General features: G+C 39.4%; 1 protein-coding gene and 1 long non-coding RNA gene across 8 annotated transcripts in view; one reads left to right on the top strand and one right to left on the bottom strand.

Moving 5' to 3' along the window:
- Window positions 1-22,527, top strand: part of igsf9ba (immunoglobulin superfamily, member 9Ba) — an 88,735-nt gene that overhangs the window by 16,213 nt on the left and 49,995 nt on the right. For all 7 annotated transcript variants that reach the window (XR_008642394.2, XM_055196281.2, XM_055196284.2 and 4 more), the window contains exon 3: window positions 9,544-9,690. Coding sequence is in view for 6 of the 7 variants with exons in the window: in XM_055196281.2 (XP_055052256.1) it covers window positions 9,544-9,690 (147 nt within the window). In the remaining variant the exon portion in view is untranslated. The remainder of the gene's footprint in view (window positions 1-9,543; window positions 9,691-22,527) is intronic.
- Window positions 9,593-22,527, bottom strand: part of LOC129437897 (uncharacterized) — a 72,259-nt gene continuing 59,324 nt past the window's right edge. The window contains exon 3 of the long non-coding RNA XR_008642396.2: window positions 9,593-9,710. This is a non-coding gene — a long non-coding RNA (uncharacterized lncRNA). The remainder of the gene's footprint in view (window positions 9,711-22,527) is intronic.

Genomic DNA, 22,527 nt, shown 5'->3' with positions numbered 1-22,527 from the left:
TCGGATAAATTAAAATGACTGTGTTTTTTTCGAATGGACCCGAACTCTCTCGCGTGTGTGCGTCAAAGTCCTTTTCAAACCTCTCATCTATTTGACAAGAGCGCTTGCGACATTGTGTGGCTGGCGGTAGGTTAATTTTTGTTGAGACAGACATTGTCAGTTAAATGTACATTTAAACGGTTACCTTGGTGTCATCATCAGATAACAAAGTAAAACAAATGGAGCAGCTCGCCAAATTGGTTACGAGACCAGCTGGATTTCTTTCTGTCTGACTGCTGCGTGCGGGGCTGCAGACTGCACACAAGTCAGTGCAGTTCACATTCGGGTCCAGTCAGGTTAAAAAAAATTGCCACTGGTTCGGGTGGGACTCGGGTCTAACTTTCTCGGGTTTGTCTCGGGTCGTGTCTTTCTTTAAAAAAAAATTATTTATGCACGTCGGGTTCGGGTACAAAGTGATTAGGGTCATTTCGGGTCGGGTACATTTCTTTGGACCCGAAAAAGACCTCTACTTCCAGGTAGATTTTTAAGTGTGCATCAAATATAATAAAAATACTGGAAATCTATAAATCATGTGGCTCTTAAAGTGATTTAAGCTCTTTATAGTACCAAGAAATGTATTCCTCGTGACAAATTTGTACTTGTTAAACAATGTACACATAAATTATGGTCATGGTTGTTTACGTCATAAGTCAAAGGACATACAAGTTGCGTGACAAGAGAAACATGGCAGATCCAGTACAGTCAAAATGTATTTATACAACACTCACACATACTTTATATAACATACTTTTTAAACAATAAAGCAGCAGGTACTTCATCGATTTGAAACTTTGCCAACAACGCTATCTACGCAAACCCACTAGATTTTGAAACATAGTCACATGATGGCTTATTACTACAGTTGTGGGTATGAAAGTGATAGGTCGGCGCTCAAAAGGAGGCCCACAGTCTAAAACAAAATTGACTTATTTGCATCATCATATTGCAAATTCTCATAAATCCTCATCTCCCGTTAAGGAAATAATTGATTTTGGCTAGAGAAAGAGAAGGGGGAGTGAATTATTCTTCTATTTGGTTGTGGCCTCATCAGATTTTACATTAGAAATGAGATCTGATGTAGTTCCAGTGGTGGGACTGTACATCACCGTCTCCTGTGGCTACTATATCGTCTCCATGGCAGCTCAATTTTTATTGTTCCCCTCCGCCACGAGGCTATAGTCTCACACTTTGGCTGGACTCGCACACAATTACCATTGAACTCCAAAAGCCTATTACTGTAACTCGCAATGCAATTTTCTGCCGCAGAATTCCCAAACTTTCACTGTTTCTACTGTCAGAGCTTCAGGGTCTGATTTGCCGTATTAGAGCTCTCATTGTCTTGCAGACTGACAATCTATGCGGCAATCATTGCTGCAGTTTAGAAGTGATTTACACGGACACTCCTAAAGTGATTTTGAGCTAGAGGCTGATTGTTTGTATTCAGGACCCTGTTTACGGGCCCATAAATGCAGTGCGCAAATGCATCCCCGATCGTTGCTGGCAAGAGGCCTGCAGTAGGATTTTGGTAATTAAGCACCTAACAAGTTTTCTTACGAACGGCTCCGTGCACTTCGAGCATGGTGAGCTGCGATTAAACAGCGATCTTTAGAGGTAAACCCCTTGTGAGCCAGTTTACAGTGAAGTTCATTGTGTTCAATGCGGAGAATTTTAGTAGGAAAGTGAATAATGCGGCTTCTGTTTGCAGGATCTCTGCAAACGCCTTATTTGCAGTTTCGTTCAGCGTGAAGATGCTGTCTAACTTTGACGCCGTCGCCACGATCACATCAGCACTTTATCACCTCACACGGAAATAGCTGTGATTTTGAAGGTCTTATTTTTTTACTGCAAGACTGCAGCCTCTTCTGCTCCGTGCCGTATTGATTTTCAGCTCTGGAAACCTGCCGTTTCCTCTCTCATGTGTGGTTCTGATCCCAGGGCTCAGATATCTACTGCTTGGTAAACAGTGATATGAAGTATGAAGGCCAGCCAGAACGTAAATACGTGATATACTCAGGCAGTATTGGCTCAATAAACATTAGGAAATGGGTCACAATGGCCACCTAGTTCTCCAGCAATTGACAAGTCGATTAGTGAGGTCAACTAGTTTATATATATTTTTATCTTTTTACTATTAGATATGTACACACATTTGTGACCCTTTCTGTAAAATACAGGCTAAAATCATAATCATATTATGAGATTAGGAGCATTAGCGTTTGATTTCACTCATTTACATGGCCCTACTCAGTCAATATTAGATATCAAGGTTATATTTTCACAGAATGTTCTTTACATTATTAAGGATGATTTTATGTAGAAAACGGTAAACCACATAAAAATATCAGTTTTCACAGACTGGATCGTGTGTGTGTGTGTGTGTGCTTATGTGGATCTAATATTATATACTGTAGATATATCATCGCTATATTAGGGGTGGGTGGTATGACCAAAAATCCATTTCACGGCATTTTATTTCACGCAGTATTTTCCACACAATTTACACTGCTATACCGCTGTTTTCACTGTCCTAAAAACGGGCTGATGTCTTCCTTGTTCTATGAAGTCCCTCCTTCAGAAATACGTAAGGAGTTCTGATTGTGTAGCTTGTTAAAGGCGGAGTCCACGTTGTTTGAAAAACGCTTTGGAAAAGGAGACGGGCCGACTACCAAAACACACTTATAGCCAATCAGCAGTAAGGAGTGTGTCTACTAACCGACATCCTTGCCGGGTTGTGTATGTGTGGGGCGGGTCTATCAACCGAAGATCCAGATTCTATTGGGGTAGGGGCGTGTTTGTTTAGGTGATTTCAAATATCAACATTGGCTTTCAAACATCGTGGACTCCGCCTTTAAGTATGTTGTAATTCGACAGCAACTTATTTATCCTAGCTGGCAAAACTCTTATATTGACGTCATATGTCCGGGAAGGTAGTCCAAACCATTCTCTGTGGTACTTGAAAAGTGAATTCTGTTAAAGAAAATATATCGCTTGCCATTGAACTTTATCATTTTGCAAGCATTATTTATGCTCTTACAGCAACCTTACACACCAACTAAAGTATGAAAAATGGGATAATGAAAAACGTACGCTTTGATTTGTACAACCACAATTATAGATTTTTAGCCTGGGTGCCAGCCCATCTTAGCCCCGCCCACAAGATTTTGTAAACGGGAAGATGGGTCTGGGGTTTCTCCGTTGAGGAGCTGCTATGCTAGGACTAGAGCTGGGCGAACCAATCAAATTGTCAGGGCGGGCTTTATACGATGATGGACAGATAATCAACAGTAACGTAATGAACCACGTCACCAAAGAGCGCGTGTGTTGAATGGCTGCCGCTGTAGAGTTCAGATGTGTGGATTCTGACATTGAGTCTGTACTAAAAGATATCGACAGAGCATTGATTTTAAAAGAGGAACAGAGAAACGCGAGCAGGGCATTTGTTGATGTCCTAATTGGCAAAAGTTGGTCGCAACTGAAATGGCTAACGTTATCACGGCGATGCAACTCAGCGTGCACGACGAGATGGATATAATTAGCGGTCGTTGCCAGCTTCTTTTCGGAAGCCCGGAATCGTGGTTGAGTGGAGGGACATGCTATGCTCCAATATTTTCAAGCAAACGTAATGGCTATCGCCGTGGATGAAGTTCACCTAACGTACAAATGGTAAGAGATAGTCTTACTCTATGACTTAGTAAATACTTCATGTTGTGATATAAACGAAATGTTGTAAACATAATAGGTGTTGATGTACATTCGCTAACTCGGTATAATCACAATGTTAGTGTCATTGTAGCGAATAACTACCAGTTCGGTCAGGCTGCAAAGACGTAATTTCAACATACGTTACACACTCGGTTGCTCTGATTGGTCGTAGGTCTATCCAATTGAGTGCAGAGGCATTTTTCAGTTGAGACACGCCTCATAATTATAGCTCAATGGAGCGGTATCAGACTCAAATTCTGACTAGAATTGAGTATGGCAACGTCAGGCTAATAGATTTTTGTATGATTTCCTTTCCCCTGTGACGTTTGGGTAAGGGGCGAGGTTAGCGATGGGGTTTCAGCATGGTTTTTTATGATAATTGTAAGTTTTTGTACGATTCACTTTGAATATGAATTTATATGAATTAGCTAACTTGTAAAAAAAATATGTACGAATTCTCGTGAGATCAGTCTGGATATATATACAAATATATAGGTTTGACATCACTAATCGATCTGTCAATTGCTGGGCAAGTGTGTGTTTAACAAAAGTTTAAGTAAGGAATAATTGATGACGGGCCATTAAATTATAAGAAAATAATGCACACCAAGGTGGCGGAGTGCCGTAACACCGCGGGTGTGCATTATTTTCAAATAATTCAAAGGACCGGAGTCAATTATTCCGCTTATACCACGGTTACCACAAACATTTTTCTGGTGCCTATTTTTAAGACATTTTACAAGTTAGGTGTGCGGTTTACAGAAAAATAATCAACACCCATAGAACATTTCTCAGCCAATCAGAATGCAGCATTCAACAGACCCGTGGTATAAAGCTTCTTAAAATGTGTGTCCTTTAAAGTATTGCTGTTTTTTGTCTATTCCACCACAAGCATAGCATTTTTTTAAGATTGTGTCATTTTAACACTAAAGAGTTTTTGCTCTTTGCTCCCCCTACAGGTTAGAAGCGTAATTGTCCGTTATCACTGTCGTAAATACTGCAGCATAGCTGGCTCTGATTGGATTGTAGGTCTGCCGTAAAGCAAGTTTTTGTAGTTTTCACTCGAACTACAGGACCGCGACCCGACGGTTGGAAACTTCTTTAGTGCGGTTTTGGCCAGTAGAGGGCGATTAATCGTTAAAAGATCGTGATCTCGATCTGACCCCCCGAGTAATCCAGCATTTCTACGATTCAGGTAATTCTATTTTTAAGGAGGAAAGACACAGCAGTCTCGGCAGTTCTCGCGACAACCCGCAATCACCAACAGCAGTCTTGACGTCAGATCGGGTATTGCGCAAGCCATATGTGCTCGTGTCCGCGCCGCCGGTACAGCAGATGCTTTCGCCGAGAAGTTAGACAGAAAGAAACAGAAACTAAAGAGTGAGTGAGGCAAAGGTGCAGAGCAATGCGCAGGTACGTCTGACACGAACCCTGACGTTGTTTTAGTTCCAAAATATAGCAATGCTGACATCGCGGGCACGCCCATCGAAATTCTTAGGCATAAAATCTGCTTCCGCCCGCGCGGGACTTTTACAATGCGTCTCATGCAATATCCAGTCCTCGTCGCAAGGTTGTAGTATGTTTTCACTAAATACGACAATAAATACGTCAAGTCTGACCACTGGAAGCGTTTGATATATTGAGTTTTCAACTCGGAGGTGTTTTTAGTTCACAGCAACGGTTTAAAAATGTGTGTCACTTTCGACCGGTCGGTGTGCTTCCACTAAACTCTGGACACTAATGAAATGTAGATGGACCACAATATATATCTTTTATCTTGGTGCTGAAACATTGTAATCTAAATCTATGGAGAAGATTGTATTTAAATAAATCTCGAAAATTTGCATACTACGTTTCTTGTAATAGATTTTAAGCAAAAAATCTAGAGAGTTATAAGCAAAAACATGTGAATAAGCAGCATTTTGGTCACACACATTCCATAGACATCCATATATAACTTTTTCCTCTGATTTCTAATATTAAAAATATCATAACTTTCTCAATCCTCAACGGATTTTTACAATCCTGGTATCTTTGTAAATGGGAATGTCTGCTCTCTCTAGTCAGGTGATAGATTTTAAGCTTTGGGGTTTTTGAAAATTTTGTCATCATACCTACAAAATAGGATCATATTCCGATCTTATGTCTTCCGAAAGGGTTTTTAGCACAGGCAGAAACATTGGCTATGTCCAAATAACCACACTTGGGGTCTTTACACTTGACGACTTAACTACTTACATGACGTTTTCCTGTATTTGTCCCAAGTGTTCTAGTGGGCGTGAAGATCCCAAGCGTGCATGTAGAATTATTCACCCGATGGGACACACTTAGCAAGTGTAAAAATGTCAATCCAGGTAGTGGCAGCAATTTGCACCAAAACGTATTCGTTTTTTATTTAGGCTACTTAAAATATAATATATATATATATATGTATTAACGTTTTTCTTTAAATAAAATGAGCACATTATCACTCTGAAATTAACATTTGCTGAACTTAAATATTATCTACACTTATCTGAAACTTTCAGAAGCAGAATTCATTGCACTTCTAAAAACTAATGTTAACCTAATGTTCAGGGTTTGTAAATCTTTAAAATAAAAAAGTTATTGATATTCTTTATTTTAAGCAAAAGAAACGTGATTCTCATTTTATACAGAATCATGCAGCTCTACTGTATACTGCTTTGTTCAGTTGCAGCCCATCTTGCTGTTTTTGAACACAAAAATATGCAAAAGGCTTAAAGTTTTTGGTAAAAAAAGTTGAAAAGGTTTTAGTTGTACAGACTAAAGCATTTCAGGCAACAGATTTAAAAAATATATACAAATGTCATTTTGCACCCTCAACCGGATTTTGCCAAGTCAGAGATGTCCTCAAGGCAACATATTGTGTAGACCCAAGGACAACATTTTTGTAAAAAACTTTAACCCACCCCAAACCCCAACTCTAACCGTAACTGAACAGTGGCGTCCGGTGACTTATTTTTCGAGGGCGCACAATGCGAAGTATGTATGTGTGTATGTATGTGTAGCCCGTCATGTGTGGGGTTCATCATTTCAAAATATTGTCACGGTTTCAACCGTGTTTCTGTTGTCTCTGTTCTGATTGTTGTCATCTGAACTTTTCACTGATTACCAATCATCACACCTGTTACCATTTAGTCTTTACCAATCATCACACCTGTTACCATTTAGTCTTTGTGTATATATATCCCAGTCACCTGTATGTTCAGTTGCTGGATCGTTGCCTCAGTTTGTGTCCTTACCACAATGTATGTCTTGGTCCCTGTTCCTGCCTATTTACTTATTTGTCGTGCCTTGTTTTGTTTCCTGTTTATTTAATAAATGTTATTTATTTCAAACTTTGCGTTTGCATCCTCCCACTTGTTCCGGGGACGTGACAGAACGATCCAGCCATTTGAGGACGCAGCAAGTTTGTTGGAAGCGAATCTCCCCCTAAGATTTTCTTTGGGGGCAAGTAGGGAGCATCGGGTTCCGGGAAGGAGTGCGACCATGCTCGATTCAGTTCTCAGGAAGGCCGCTGCCATGCTCGATTCATTCCCCGGGATGGCAGCCGCTATGCACGAGTCTGTTTCCCCGAGATGGTCCGAGTCGGTTCCCGTGAGGGTGGAATCTTCGGAGTCAGTTCCCATGACGTTCGAATCTTTCGTGTTGGTTCCCGTGATGGTTGAATCTCCAGAGTCGATTCACGTGCTGGTAGAATCTTCTGGGTCGGTTCCCGGGATGACTGCCGCCACGCTCGATGCAGTTCTCAAGACGGCCGCCGCCATGCTCGATTATTCCCCGGGATGGTCGCCGCCGGACACGAGTCTGCTCCCCCGGGGTGGTCAGAGTCGGTTCCCGAGTTGGCCGACCTCGAGCTCTCCAAACATTTTGCCTGGACCAAGATGGCCGGTCAGGCTAAGCCGGATCCGCCCTGGCCTCCCGCTCTGCCTGCTCCGCCCTGTTTTCCTAGCCCTCCGTCCCTCCCCCAGATCCACCCACCAAGACTTTTTGTTTAGGCTGAGGTGGAGTGTCTGGTAGCCACTCCTTGAGAGGGGGGTTATGTCACGGTTTCAACCGTGTTTCTGTTGTCTCTGTTCTGATTGTTGTCATCTGGACTTTTCACTGATTACCAATCATCACACCTGTTACCATTTAGTCTTTACCAATCATCACACCTGTTACCATTTAGTCTTTGTGTATATATATCCCAGTCACCTGTATGTTCAGTTGCTGGATCGTTGCCTCAGTTTGTGTCCTTACCACAATGTATGTCTTGGTCCCTGTTCCTGCCTATTTACTTATTTGTCGTGCCTTGTTTTGTTTCCTGTTTATTTAATAAATGTTATTTATTTCAAACTTTGCGTTTGCATCCTCCCACTTGTTCCGGGGACGTGACAAATATGTGTTTGGCACGTCAAGTGATTCTATGTGCATCACATGTCTTTTCAAAATAAGTGCCTGCTGCTAGCGTTTGCCAGATACTCACATAATCTCATGCGTAACTAGAGTTTACTGTTAAGGGAGTTTTGTGAACGTGAGCGTCTCTTTTATAATAAACGGTTTTGACGCGTGTGCAGCAGACACTTATTTTGCCAAAACACGTAATGCACATGGTTCACATTATGCAACAAACACATATTTTGAAAACACGAGCAACACACATGACACTCTGAACACATATTTTGAATATAATATCGCTTCCCTTGGAAAAGAAGTCACCAGCTGCCACTGTAACTGAACCCTAATATCAGAGAGAAATTATTAACTTATTTAAGAAATCTGATTGGTTGATTAAAATGTTGTCCCAGGGTCAACATAATGTTGCCCTAAGGATATCAACCACTTGGCAAAATCAAGAGCGCACATTTTGCACATGCCTCAATAATGCCCCGAACTTTCAAAAGTGTTAAATATGTAAAAGGAGCATTGAATCTGGTCTGTTATTGGCCCGCGTCAGGCTCAGGAATGGCTTAGTTCAGACAGAGACGCTTGACTGCATTCTTTTCTCTCAGTTTCTGTGACAGTTTGTTTAGTCAATATTGCTAATCCTCTTGCTACAGAAAATGTAATACTCAGATGTGAACTGTGATACGTTGTTCTTTTCTATTTTAAGTACAGTACACATTTCATTTGATACAGTGTAGGAGTGCTGAAATCAGGGAATGATTGCTTTCTTCATGATGTTACACTTTGCTCCACGTGCTAGCTCGCTAGCCTAGCATTGAATCATGTGAAGAGATCAGATGCAAAAGTCGCTAAACGCCACCTCCGTCAAAAATGAGTAAATAATATTAAACAAAATCATAACAAAGACTTCTCAAACAATGTCATCTTTGCATTAAAAATGACATAATTGAACAAATGACACTTAATGACAGTTGTCATAAACGTGCATAAAATCATGTCATGTCATGATTATGAAAGTGACGTGTCAGTCTTGAACTTGCATTTCAATTACTGACTAATAACCTTTAAATTGCCATTAAATTCAAATGACTGAACCTAAACATAAAAATGGTCATTTACAAGGAAACATGTCAGAAGTACTAACAAATATTACTGGTATGTAAAATAGTTCACATTCAATTACTTAACTGCATAGAAATATGGTGTAAGGTGCTCAGTACTGAGAAATGCAATTGAATCTGCATCCCCTAAATGTGAACTTCCTCAAGTTTAGTGTATGCAACATGCATTACATTACATACAATGCATTGGCTGGACTGCTGTTGTATTTATTGTTCAGTAGAAGTCTTTGTCTCTTTATCTGCAGTCACACATGCTGATATGATGTTTCAGGTAGAGCCACTCTGCATGGCAAAGCATCTCTGCAGATCGAGCAGGTGCGCTCAGAGGATCAGGGCTGGTACGAGTGCAGGGTCCTCATGCTGGAGCAGCAGTACGACACCTTCCACAACGGCAGCTGGGTCCATCTTACAGTCAATGGTGAGTACATCCTTCGCCTTCTAAAAAACGTGTGAGCTTTTTATTATTGAAAGGACTTTGTGTCAAAGACACTGAATCTGCCTCGAACTTTGATTTCCGCTTTATATCACAATATTTATACAGTCCATTTTTTTTGTAATTGCTGACTGGTGTGATATGTCATACAGTACTTTACTAGAGCTGTACAGCATCACTTCACCCTGCAGTCCAGGAATTTAAAAAGCTCAAAGTGTGCACCCCTGGACTATGCGCAGGTTGCTGTTATTTTGCTATTTCTTTATTGCAAAGTACCATTGTGCTTTCTGTGGGCACCTATAGCAGAATATTAATTTCTCTAGGAATATAGAACAAGACACAATCTATAACAGACTAAATATACATTAAAGAAGGCGTATTTCTTTACATACAAACTAAGTATGTGCATATATTTGCACATATTTGCATTTGCCAGACGCTGATATCCAAAGCGACATGCGGGGCATTCAAGCATATACATTTTATCAGTATGTGTGATCCCTGGGACTGAAACCTACAAACCACAACAGTTTGTATATATATGAATTATATTTATTTTATTTTATTTTATTTATATTATATGTATTATTCATTATATTTATCAACTTTATTTATTTATTGTAAATATTATTAATTTTAGCATTTTTATTTTTAAATCAGTTTAAAACTCAAACTAACATCAATTACTGCAATAATGACATTAACAACAATGAAAAAATCCTTATATGCAATATATTGTTAATCTTTTGTTCATAATGCATTTACTAATGTAAACAAATACAACCTTTTTGTAAAAAAGGACATTTGTATTTCATATTATTCATTACACATAAACAAATCATTTAGGGTCTGTTCGGTCAGTCATAGCTCTAATACAGTATGAATACGAACCCTGAACGAGCAACTCAAATCAAACTCGTGTACAATTCGACGTACAAATCTTATTAAAGGTAGAAAAGTGATTTAGTTAAGAGCAGTGAGAGATTTTCTCTCAATGCTGTTTGATTAACATGAGTGACAGACAGGAGCAATATTAGGTAACTTCCCCTTTAAGACCAAAGTCTGGATCTAATATACCGTTACACATGCGTTTTCTCTATTAGCTGTTTACTTTCTCTTAAAGTCTGAGTGCTCAATTTCTGAAAAACACTTTGGAAAAGGGAGTTGGGCCGACTACCAAAACACACTTGTAGCCCAATCAGCAGTAAGGGGTGTGTCTTCTAACTGACATCGTTGCCTGGGTTGCGTATGTGTGGGGCGGGTCTATCAAAAGAAGGTCCAGATTCTATTGGGGTGGGGCCGGGAATTTTGACGCGTGTGTGTATTTAAGTGTAATACAGCGGCCAAATACTCACAAACTCAATGAGAAGCGGATGCGCGGCGTGAATGCTCCTCTCAGACAGAAAAACGAGCGCATATAGCACTGTTGTTTGTGTTTCAACGGCTTAAAATCACTTAATTTAAAACTACAGTGCATAAATACGTGTACAAATGTTAAGCTTTTGTGACCACGCGCACAGCAATGTGACATGGGCGCGTAACCTCGATTGAGAAAATACCGCTTAAACTTTGGCAGCAAATAAGGTGACTATAAATTGTAAAACCCGCCAACTGGCTAGTGATTTGACATAGTTACCACAACGGCTGGACATGTTTTTCATAATTTCATTTACTCACCCCTCATTTTCAAAAACTCATCAGATCTAGACGAATCACAAGAATGACCTATTTGGATCCAAAAACGACGAATTTCGCCGAAAAGTGACAAGTTTGCACCCCTGAGTGTTGTACTGAACATAGATGGATGGATAAAGATGCAGGAAACTAGCCTGGCCAACACCAGACCAGTCTTATAGAGAATGAGACGTGGTCTGGGAACCACATGCTCATTTTCTCATTTTTGAGGCGTGGTTTACGAACGCCCAGAGCTGTTTATTGGGCACTACGAATGTCTATTAAATGCGTCTGTACGTAGCTCATAGCCAATCGTTTCAATTATACCAGATGACGTATGTAGAGCGACATCAATTCAAACGTAAACGACTTTTATCGGTACGTTTGCACAAAGCTGAAAGCTATGCAACTAAACCGGTAGCTGTATATTGTATTGAAAAGCAACACAACTTAGTGGCAACCACACTACAGGCATAATGACAATATGATATTAATAAATACCACTTACCATAAGTAAAATGTACTTCGTCGACGACGATGCCTAGCAGGTTGGTTCTATAAAACTCTGTGGTTATCATGTTTTGCCATATACAAACAACCTTCTTGAATATGAAATTGTTTAACGTCAAAAGTTGCTCTTTTTTAAATAAACTTACATTCAAAATTACTTAGAACACTATCTAAGGCTGCATTGAAAAGTAACTTCGCGTCTGTTTCCGTGTTATAACAAATAACAAAACTGCTTCGGTGTGTCACATAGATGTCGTCATCGCCTTGCTGCCCCCTCCCCGTTCTGTGCTTGGTTCCCTATTTCAGGGGCAAAAAAGGGCCATAGTTTCAATGCTAGACTTGCAGCGTGAATAAATTTGCGCGCAAGGCAGCATGGGGAAACCCAGGCTAGCAGGACACAGCCTTTCAGTATAAGACTTACATCTTCAGACATGTATGGTTTGTCCTAAGACCCTACACATATTGCCTGTGGGGGCCGATGTTCATTTGTTTATGTTCTGCTCTCTCGCTTTCCTTGTTCTCCACATCTCTCACCCTCATGTGCATTCAATGTCTGCATATGTGGGTTTTGTAGGACTAATCGTGGCTTGATTCATATTCATTTTTAATGATCTGTAAATCAGACCTGTGAGGAGCGAAGGACTTACCACTCATGAGTCACGACCGTCTGCCGTTATTCACACAGTGAGTAATACATGTGACAGACCCAACAAAACTAACACTTATCCTGCAGCTGCATCACAGCCTTGCAGATCTCCATAAGAAAACGCTATTGCCATTTTCTCGTAACAAACTGTACGACAGTTCCAGCGGGACTGTATTTTATTGCTGTTGTACACTTGACTGTACAACAATAAGCTCGATTTGACTTCTGGTTCATAGGGGAACGTGTCAATCGAAGTATTTAAAACTTACCATCATCACCCTTTGGATACGAGCCGACGTTCATACCTCGGCCGGTATGAAATCTGCATGCCATTGAGTCTAATAAACCGAGTAATATTTCACAAGGCAGAGCACACGTAGTATTTATTACACTAATGGAGATGTCTTCCACCGTGCCAAACTACAGTGGCAGATTTGGGCAAGCTCAAGCCTTTGGTCATGTAATAATCCTCGCTCGTATTCCATCTGAACACCACATTTTGCCTGATTTATTATTTATGGGCTTGGAAATATATTATCCTCTCCACGGTGAGTGTTTGCATTTTATTAGATGATGAATTTAATATGATCCATTAAGACAGTATGTAAACTATCATGATTCACAGCTCAGTAATCATTGCCTGGGGGTCAATATCTAAAATGGCCTGGGTCGCATATTAATTGTATCACAATGCCGCCATAGGCTCAAAGCGAGTGCTGATGCGGTGCCTTTTGTTTACGCACTGCATTGCATACCGATGATCACCGTTCATGACTGTATGTATACTCGCTGCAGTGGGAGAAGAATTATTAAAGATAATTATGGTCAACATTAAGGGCTTGTGTGTGCGTTAGCGCTTGGCATGTTGATACGTGTAGGTGATACATTATGCAACTTTGTTAGCTCTTTATGGTGTCCATTTATTGAATTACCGCCCTAAGTGAGGCGTAGCGGAAGCGATGAAAGTGCGCAGTCAATTACGCGGTGGCTTTGATTGAAATCGCAAAGGAGGAACGGGACGTTCTGCTGGAGGAGAGGTGCATTAGGAAAGATTCAGCGGAGGTACATCTCTGATAAACTACTTAAGCAAGGGTAAAAAGTTGTTTAGTTACCTCTAATATATCCTGTATGCTTAATATATAGGCCATCGGTGTCTGATATAAAGTGCTTGAACGTGGTGTTCCTGTAGTTTATTGCGTTAGCAGTGCAAAGGTCATGGGATTGATTCTCAGGGGAGAACTGATAAAACTGTATAGCTTGAATGCTTGCACTGTTCTTGGGATAAAAGTGTCTGCATAAATGTAAATATTGAATGTGGAGTTGAACATAGGTGGATGTTTTGTGATTAATTTCAGACTCTGTATAAAAAAACAGGACATTAGAACAATGAATAATTTGAAACTGGATATATTTGAACATATTTGACGCACTAATCTATGACGACTGTGATTTTGTCAGTTAGAAGCTGTCATGTCAAAGGCAAGGAAAATGTGCGTTTTATTTTCACATCTTTTTACAAACTAATGCAAAGTTATTTCCAATCAACAATTTGAGGGGCTGTTATTTAGATAAAAATTGGCAATAGCTAATAGTGTAAATGCAAATGGACTTCGGATTTTTGGTCCTGAGAAACTTATTTTAATGATCTAAGCATGGTCTAAAGCGCATGGCGCACACTCTAAAAGGGCGTGTCCGAATCCAAAACAGGAAAAATGGTTTGTGCACCTAGCACACAGTCTAAAAGGGTTTATTCGTATTCTCGTAATGAGTAATGGGTGTGTTTTGGGCTTAACGTGCAATAAACCAATGAGAGTCTCATCTCCCAACCCCTTTAAAGACAGTTGCACTCTAGTGTTTCCTACAGGATTTTGAGAGACTGTGGTGGTGATGACGTCACCTGCTAATTAGCATATATGTGACGTCATCATGTCGTGTTTGCGTTTGATCTAGTGTTGGCACCTGAAATATGTTTCACTTCTACTCTTTGATCTTTATCTGTATTTGATCTGTATTATATATCAAATTATATTTTAAGCCGAATTAAGCTGTTTTAAATAGTGAAATAAAAATGTAAATGGGAATCAGGAAAATTCTATTTGTGAGGCCAGTGTTGATTCTGTGGTGGGCCACCACAAATAAATCAATGTATGGGAAACACTGCACTCTCGCTATGCTGATTCAATATTTAAATGGCGGAATGTGTAAACTGAAAAACTAAGTGGAGGAAGAAAACCAGCAGTTTAAGATTGATATTAAAAAAAATTCTTACCAGGCTACGTGGTGAAGCAGCACTTCTAACGTCTCAAATGGCGCTTTTCCATTGCATAGTACCCCACGGTTTGGTTTAGTTTGGGTTGGGTCAGCTTACTTTTGGGAGCTTTTCCATTGGGTGCAGTACGTAGTACCCGATACTTTTTCGTACCACCTCGGTTGGGGTTCCAAGCGCCCAAACTAATACCAAACGTGACGCGAAAACACAGTAGATCACTGATTGGTCTAAGAAAATCGTCACTACAGCGTCATCGCTATAATGTAGATTAGCTTTACCTGTGCTAGCTTGCGCTGTCTCGAGCAAACATGTTGTCATCTGTGCTCTGCTATAAGTTCCCAAACTCCTTTATAGCGATGAAAAACATCCACAGGTTGAGAATCAGGAACATCATAACAGTTTGTGGCGGAACATTCGCGACGAGCACGTCCGCATTATATGCTTAAATGCAACTTCAATGAGACTCAGCGGAGCGCCGTCGACTGATGCCGCGGTGTTTAAACAGAAACTGTCATGTGAGACTGAGCAAAACATCTATTTGTGGTGGCCCATTTTAATTTTGTGGCGGACTGAGAAATAAATGAATGTATGGGAATGTACAACGACGCTCTCACTTGTATGATGTCACAGCAGTAAGCAGCGCAAATATAATGACACGCCTATAATCCCTCCCACTGCAAAGTGATACCAAACTCGATGGAAAAGCTAACCACGCCAAAGTGAGGTGAGCTGACCCGACCCAAACTAAACTAAACCGTGGGGTACTATGCAATGGAAAAGCGCCAATAATCAAGGCTTTGAACCGGTTCATGGATTGAAAACAAAAACCAGAAACTTTTGATGTTTTGCAAGGAACAGAAACAAAACCAGAAACTTTCAAAAAAATATATGTTCTGGAACAGAAACATTTATTTAAAATAATGGTAACCAGTTAATATCGTTATTTTTTCGTTCTTTGAAAAGATTTTTGTGCAATACTCGGTGAAGTTCACTTCCGGTCGTCGTTGACTCATCTGAGAAATTAGAAACTTGCCACCAGCAACTAGCCTACTCAAGCCCAAGTCTCTAATGCTCAATCATAAGATTGATCTCGCATGCGATTTGCAGATTAATACGCAAATTTAAATAGGGTGAAAGTTGATCATTTGCACGTTTTTCAAAGGCTTGAAAATGTTAACACTTAAGTGATATAAAACAATTTAACCGCAAAAAGGCGCTAAAGTGTTTTTATGTACGCACAGACTCACATGCGGTTGAATGTGTCCGGTCCAACTCCAATCAAACATGATTATCCCTATGCCCTGCAAAGATCAGAACTCCTTGAGAGAGAGTTGCGCTACCGTGTCTCATACTGTAATTCATTAAAATACATTTGGTGAATAGCGCACTGAAAAACAACGTAATTTTCACTTTATGTGGAGCAACGGTTTATGCTGCATCTTCCTCCCGAAGCGTCGTTTGGAATTCGTCCTCCATCTGTGTGTGTGCGCATGTTTAAGTGCACTCAATGTAGGCATGTCATAATTACAGTTATGCCCCTTACATGATGTAGCCTTTTTTAATGTTCGATGACAAGATAGAGACTTAAGGAAAATTATGTAGACTAATAATTTAAGTTTAATGTCCTAATGATCAGCCTACTTATTTGTATGTCCCACAGCTGACATGGAACGTTATTAACTTGTTCGGGAACTTAATTTTTTTGTTTTAACCGTCAATTTTAGGGTTGAACCAAAAACCGGAAACTTTAAAATACTGTTTCTGTTCGGAAGGAACCAATTGGGAAAAAAATCTGGTTCAAAGCCCTGCTCATAATCGGTCCTCATTTATGTCCAAGAGACTCAATAATAATCTTTTACATTTGAATCCTTTCATTTTTCATATTTAAATAAAAAATATTTTTCATCCATGTGTGTGATAACACGCTTGTTATCGTCCTCTTTAAATAACAGAAACAATATTGCGCCATTAACTTTTTAGTTGGTCAATGGCGTGGTCTATTTTAGTTGCCTCAAAATAGCAACACGTCAACAATGCGCCTGAACACACCTCGTTTTCAGACCAAAACAGCCATTGGCGTTAAAAAAGATATTAAAAAGATATTTAATTATACAGTGTAGTGCTATTTGGTTAGTGGCCTTATTTTTCTGAAGTTTGATTAAACAGAATATTTGATAAATTAATGTATTTTATAAAATTATATAAACTGTGCCCCCCTGGCACCATATCACAGTCCCCAATTTGAGAACCACTGTTCTAAAACACTTTTGTTCTCATTAAAATTATGGCTTTTTAGCAGACTTTTTTATCCAAGGTTACTACAGTGAAGAAAACAGTTAAAACATTCATCTTGCTGTACGTTCACACCGGCAAGAGCATCAAAGTGGGCGTAAGGATTCATTTTTATTGGCGGTGACCAGCGGTGCGTCTTGGATTGTGTGGGCATCGAGGAGAGTTAAAGTGAGTTCAATTTTATGCTAATGAGCTATGACGCGATGTAGCGGCAACCAATGGGAATTTCGAAATCGTCCACTTGAGAGGATTCCAGAGAATGTGGTCCTGTAAACTTTGGTTTTAACCACATTGGTTCCCAAAATGGAGGAGAAACGTCTCCTATAAACTGCATGTTGAAATTAGACTAGAACATGAAGACAAATGCCACACCACACAGTTGGTTAATTGGTTTATTTCATTAGCAAATTTTCTTACTTTTACATTTAAAAATTTTCATAAGGGGAACTTCTCTGGTCAGTCTGCACAAGATCAACATGCCTGTTTGCTTTGCGACCTCTTAAAATAAAGTTTAAGACCAAGCATTCCATCATCAGGGCGTTAACGAATTTTCTCGACAACGTTGTTGGTTTTTAGCGCTCTCGTCTGCGGCGGTGTGAACGTACAGTTAGGGAATAATATGCAGAACTGCAATAAAAAGTTACAACAAATTTTAGAGGCAATACTTAATGAAAAGATAGAGAATGAAAGGTATTTATTTTCAATAGTGTGAATTTTAAATATGTCCCTGTCAGAAAACTTGTATTGAAGCAGACCTTATATGTACTCATCCAATAACCAGGCAGGTTTACATCTAAGAAAAGTTTGTTTTAAAATGCCTTTGTATAGTAGGTTTTTAGTACAAATCAGATGATTTTTCTTTGGATTTGGTTCTGTTAATTATTCTTTGTAAAATAAAGCAGCAGCTGATATTTGATTTGGTCGCTGTCAGACACTGAGGTGTGATCCACAGGAACTGCACAGCGCTGTCAGCTCTCAGTAAGTGCTTAATATTTGTTCATTTAACATATGCTTGTGAGGTGAAACTCATGCATATTCCAAAGCTCAAACAATGACAGCAGCAAGGGTAACAGGCTGCCGTACCTTGCATGCATGCTAAAAGCTCGCTTGCAAAAATCACTGTGACTTATTTGGAAAGTGCACAGTAGCCATTTCTCCATTTTGGTCAAGAAAGAGAGCGGGAGGAGAAGTAGTAAATGGTGTATTATTCTGTGCGGGTATTTGTGTGTGTTTTTGGCCCAGGGTGAATGAGTTCAGTGTCTGCCTCATCTTTTTTTCTGCCGGAGAAATGTCACCTGTGCAGTTGTGGCGGGCGGGGCAAGTGTGAACATCTGTGGGGGTTTATTTCATTGCTTCCTATTTCCTCGCTAACGCCGCAACTATTAACACTTCATTGAGCATTTTGGCCCGTTGCATCAGCAAGGCTGCCATATTGGCCAGGGCAAGACAGAGAAGCAAACGTGGGGAGCTGTTGTTTTTTTTAAACATTACGTTTACATACCTTAGATTATTTTAATGCATCTGAGGTAAAATTATTGTTTCTCAACTTTTAACAAAACAATATCGATTCTGGAAATCCATGAATACATTTTTTTTATATGTGTGTGCGCTTAAGGCTTGGAAGGAGTGAACGATTCTCTGGACAGTTGACAAAAATTTTACTTGCACACACAGGCCAGTACATCATCATGGTAGTTTATCATTTATACGTGTTTTAAACCTTGCCAATTTCAATATTTATGCAAAGCAGATGCAAAACAGATATCATGCGCGCCCGTCAAGTTGCATCTCAAGGCTTCAAACAGCGCGAAAATACTGGGTTCATTTTTATATCTACGTTCAAGATTTTAATATATCCACACTATTCCTACGCCCCATGACGCTTTGCGCGAAATATGGGTGCGACTTCCGGCGCGTACTGTCACTGAACCAGAGCCGGCGATTTCCATGATGATTACAGTCATAATTTCATGTATGAACCAGTGTGAGGATGAAATTAAGAAGTGTCCTGATACATCAAGAAATATTTAATCGTTTCATGTTGTTCCTCGGGGGTGACGGGTCTTCAATGTGCAAATATAAAAGCACAGAGACATATCAGTATCTCTACAGCTACACATCAAGCTTCACGCGATCCGACAGCAGCAGTAACTTATGCTTCTCATTCAACACAATGTAAGTTATTTAAACAAACCATAATAAACATATTAAACTCCTATTACATGTTTTCAGTATTGTTTTCGTTTTATGAAAATATTATACATTAAATAAGACATGAGCTTATGAAATTATTTGCTTTAAAAAATAATTTAAAACATAATAAAAGTAAGTAACGGTATGCGTAAATACATCACAAACTATTATAAACATTAACTAATAAGGAGTTAATGTCGTAGGCTATATATTATGTACTGTAATCTCATTTTTGTAATAATATATAGTAGCAGAATAAATAAATCAGCATATTTTTATCATCATAATATATGTTGTTTTTGAATAATTATTGTATTTATTGTTCACTGTCAGTTTCTATGAAAGGTTTTACTGGATGGATGTGTGGATACAATTAATAGATGCATGTGCGCCACATACACATTCAGTTCTTGTGCGTGTATTATAGTTAGAACAAATGTTTTGTAAAGATTTACTGCGTTTGTATCATCTATTATGGCAACCCCTAACTGCACAAATTATGCCGGTCTTCCTGGATTTCATAATAAGCATTAAAATGCCAGTCAAAACGGCAGACTCATATCCCTCGCAATAGGACTACTATTAGCTGTAGTGGCTCACCGGAAGTTTTACCCATCTGAGCTCAAGATGTCGTCGCCCGCATTTACGTCAGGAATAGTGTGGATAGGAACTTCTGTGAGGTAATGCATCCATGATGTTGATGTATAGTTCTTCTCCACTTTGGTTTTGGTGTCTTAATATTAGGCTACATGATAATCTTGTAATAATAATTAAATAAAAGCCTATTTTCATTCTTAGGCACTGCTTGTATTATATGCAAGAAAGAAGCTTTTTATATCAACGACTTTGCAAATGAGATTTAATTCATGGTCATCTAAATGTGTTATTAATTAAAAACATTTACATCATTAAATTTCTATATGGTAATGTTAGCTTTCAATAGTTAAGTAAAAGACTGTATAGTTTTTCTCCTTTGATGCATGCTGAATTAGATGTTGATTAACACTAAACCAGTCTAAAAATCAGTCCAGTTTCCCCAGCTGTACATGCCATTGGCTGTTAAAGTCTTTACTTGCTTATAATAATCTGACATGATGATAACAAATTCAGTTTATGTGTTTACAAGTACACTTTCAGAATGATCTTATACTGTATGCATCTGTGAGTGTGATGGTGTTCATGGGGTGTTGCGCTGGGACGAGTGATCATAAGTGTGATCACTACTCCACTGGTTTGTATGAATAAAGTGAAAAATAAATATGGATTGACATTAAAACTTTGCTAAAACAACAAAGCTGGTGGTGGTGGCCTAACTGTGGGTTCACACCAGAAGCAAGTTCAACAATTTGTGCAAGTAGTTTACATACAAAGTCTATGCAAAGACGCGATCAGACGCGTGGGGCGATGCGAATGACGCGATATAGGCGGCGCGTTTGCCGCAAAAACACGTGCTATTCGCCTCAAACACGTCTTCGCCCAAGTTGAAAATATTTAACTCGAGCGAAAAATTAGCATGACACGAAGTTAAATCCTGCGAATAAGCTAGAGCGAGTAACGCGATGCCCCCCGTTTGGTGTGTACGTAACATAAGACTTTGCACAGTATTGTACATACACATTTTTTATAATATTGCATAAACGAAATGAAATCAAGCACCAAGGGAAGCTCATAATTCACGCCAATAGTGTCACAACAATTCGCTTTTTGGGTAATATCGGTTTTTATTAAATTAAAGGTGCAGTGTGTACTTTTAGAAGAATCCCTTGACAGAAATGCAAAATAATCGACATAACTATATTATTAGTTGTGTGTAAAGACCTTTCAAAATGAACCATTATGTTTTTATTACCTTAAAGAGTAACTAAACCCTAAACCAACTGTTTTTAGTTAATGATCTGTAAGAATGATGCTTTATTAGTGCTGTTCAATGATTTTAGTAACTTTTTTGACATTTGGATATAAAGTGTTTCAATACTGCAATATATGGTGTAAAAACGTCTGAGTGCTGCCCTCTACAGGTTGAACGGTGGCTACTGCAGTTGAATTTTCCTATTGGATGTTGGGTCCAAAAAATGACTCGTGACGTAAGCAGGTTCAAGCTCACCACGCCCTTGTTACGATCTCACCACACACTTGGTACGAGCTCAGTTCATCCCATCTATCTCCGTTGGGATCTGCCCACTTTTCTTGCATTTTTCAAATATTGCCAGTGGGTGGAGTCAGGCTCTGACCAGGGGTTTAGTTACGCTTTAAAATGAGAGGTTTTTATCTATACACATCGAGGGTCCCCTTACACAGAAGTCGGCATTTTGTGCTGTCATGTTTCTACAGAAGCCCTTAACGGACAAACTTTGTTTACCAAGTTGTCTCTGACAATGACGTGTTTGTCCTGTGGTGACTAACGTAGCTTCTCTATGTGTTTCAAAAGTGAGAGCTGGTTGCGATTTGAAACCTCACCACCAGATGCTGCTAAAATGTACGCACTGCACCTTTAAAACACCAAGACATAAACAAAACATAATCAATGAACAGATACTATCAGCACTGCAATAAATATTAAAATTATCCACTTGCACCCCTTATACAGGTCTGTACTGTTATGGGTCTAGCTTTATTAAACTTGGCTAAAGAGGTCAAAAAGGGACGAACCCAGCCCACTGGGTTATAATTTAACCTATGCTGGGTTGTTTCAACTTAAAATGTTGAGTTGTTTAACCCATTGTTGGGTCAAATTAATTAATTCAACCCAAGAATTGGGTTTGTTCATTTTTGACCCAAAGCTTGCAAATAACCAATCGTTGGTAAAAAGTATATGGTACCGTGTTGATATTTCTACATTAGCGTCTACATTTGAGTATTGTCTTGTCATCATTCAAAAGGTACAGGCAAGTGTCCAGAGTAACATTACATCCATTTACTTCTTCTAAATCACAAAAACCCTCAACAATCTGCACTGATTTAGGTTCACTCAGTTAAATCCTCTTATACGCACACACCTTCCAACCCCTTAGGTGCTTTTGGAAATGTCAGTATCAGTGATTGTATTGTGTATATGGTGTGTGGTTTGTAGATGTCATCAGAGCGTTTTACAATGAAACCTACAGTATGTAATAGCCTTTGGCATAATGGCTCATAGTCGGATCTGCAAGCACTGCAGCTTTGGATCTAAATGACTTGCTTGAAATTCAGTACATTTGATTTGATCGCAGGCAAGTGAGTGACCTGAAGCCATTGACTA

The sequence above is a fragment of the Misgurnus anguillicaudatus genome, chromosome 24, assembly GCF_027580225.2.
Source record: "Misgurnus anguillicaudatus chromosome 24, ASM2758022v2, whole genome shotgun sequence".
Classification (NCBI taxonomy): domain Eukaryota; kingdom Metazoa; phylum Chordata; class Actinopteri; order Cypriniformes; family Cobitidae; genus Misgurnus; species Misgurnus anguillicaudatus.
Note: the sequence above shows the minus strand (reverse complement) of the source record. Positions and strands in the feature narration are given on the sequence as shown.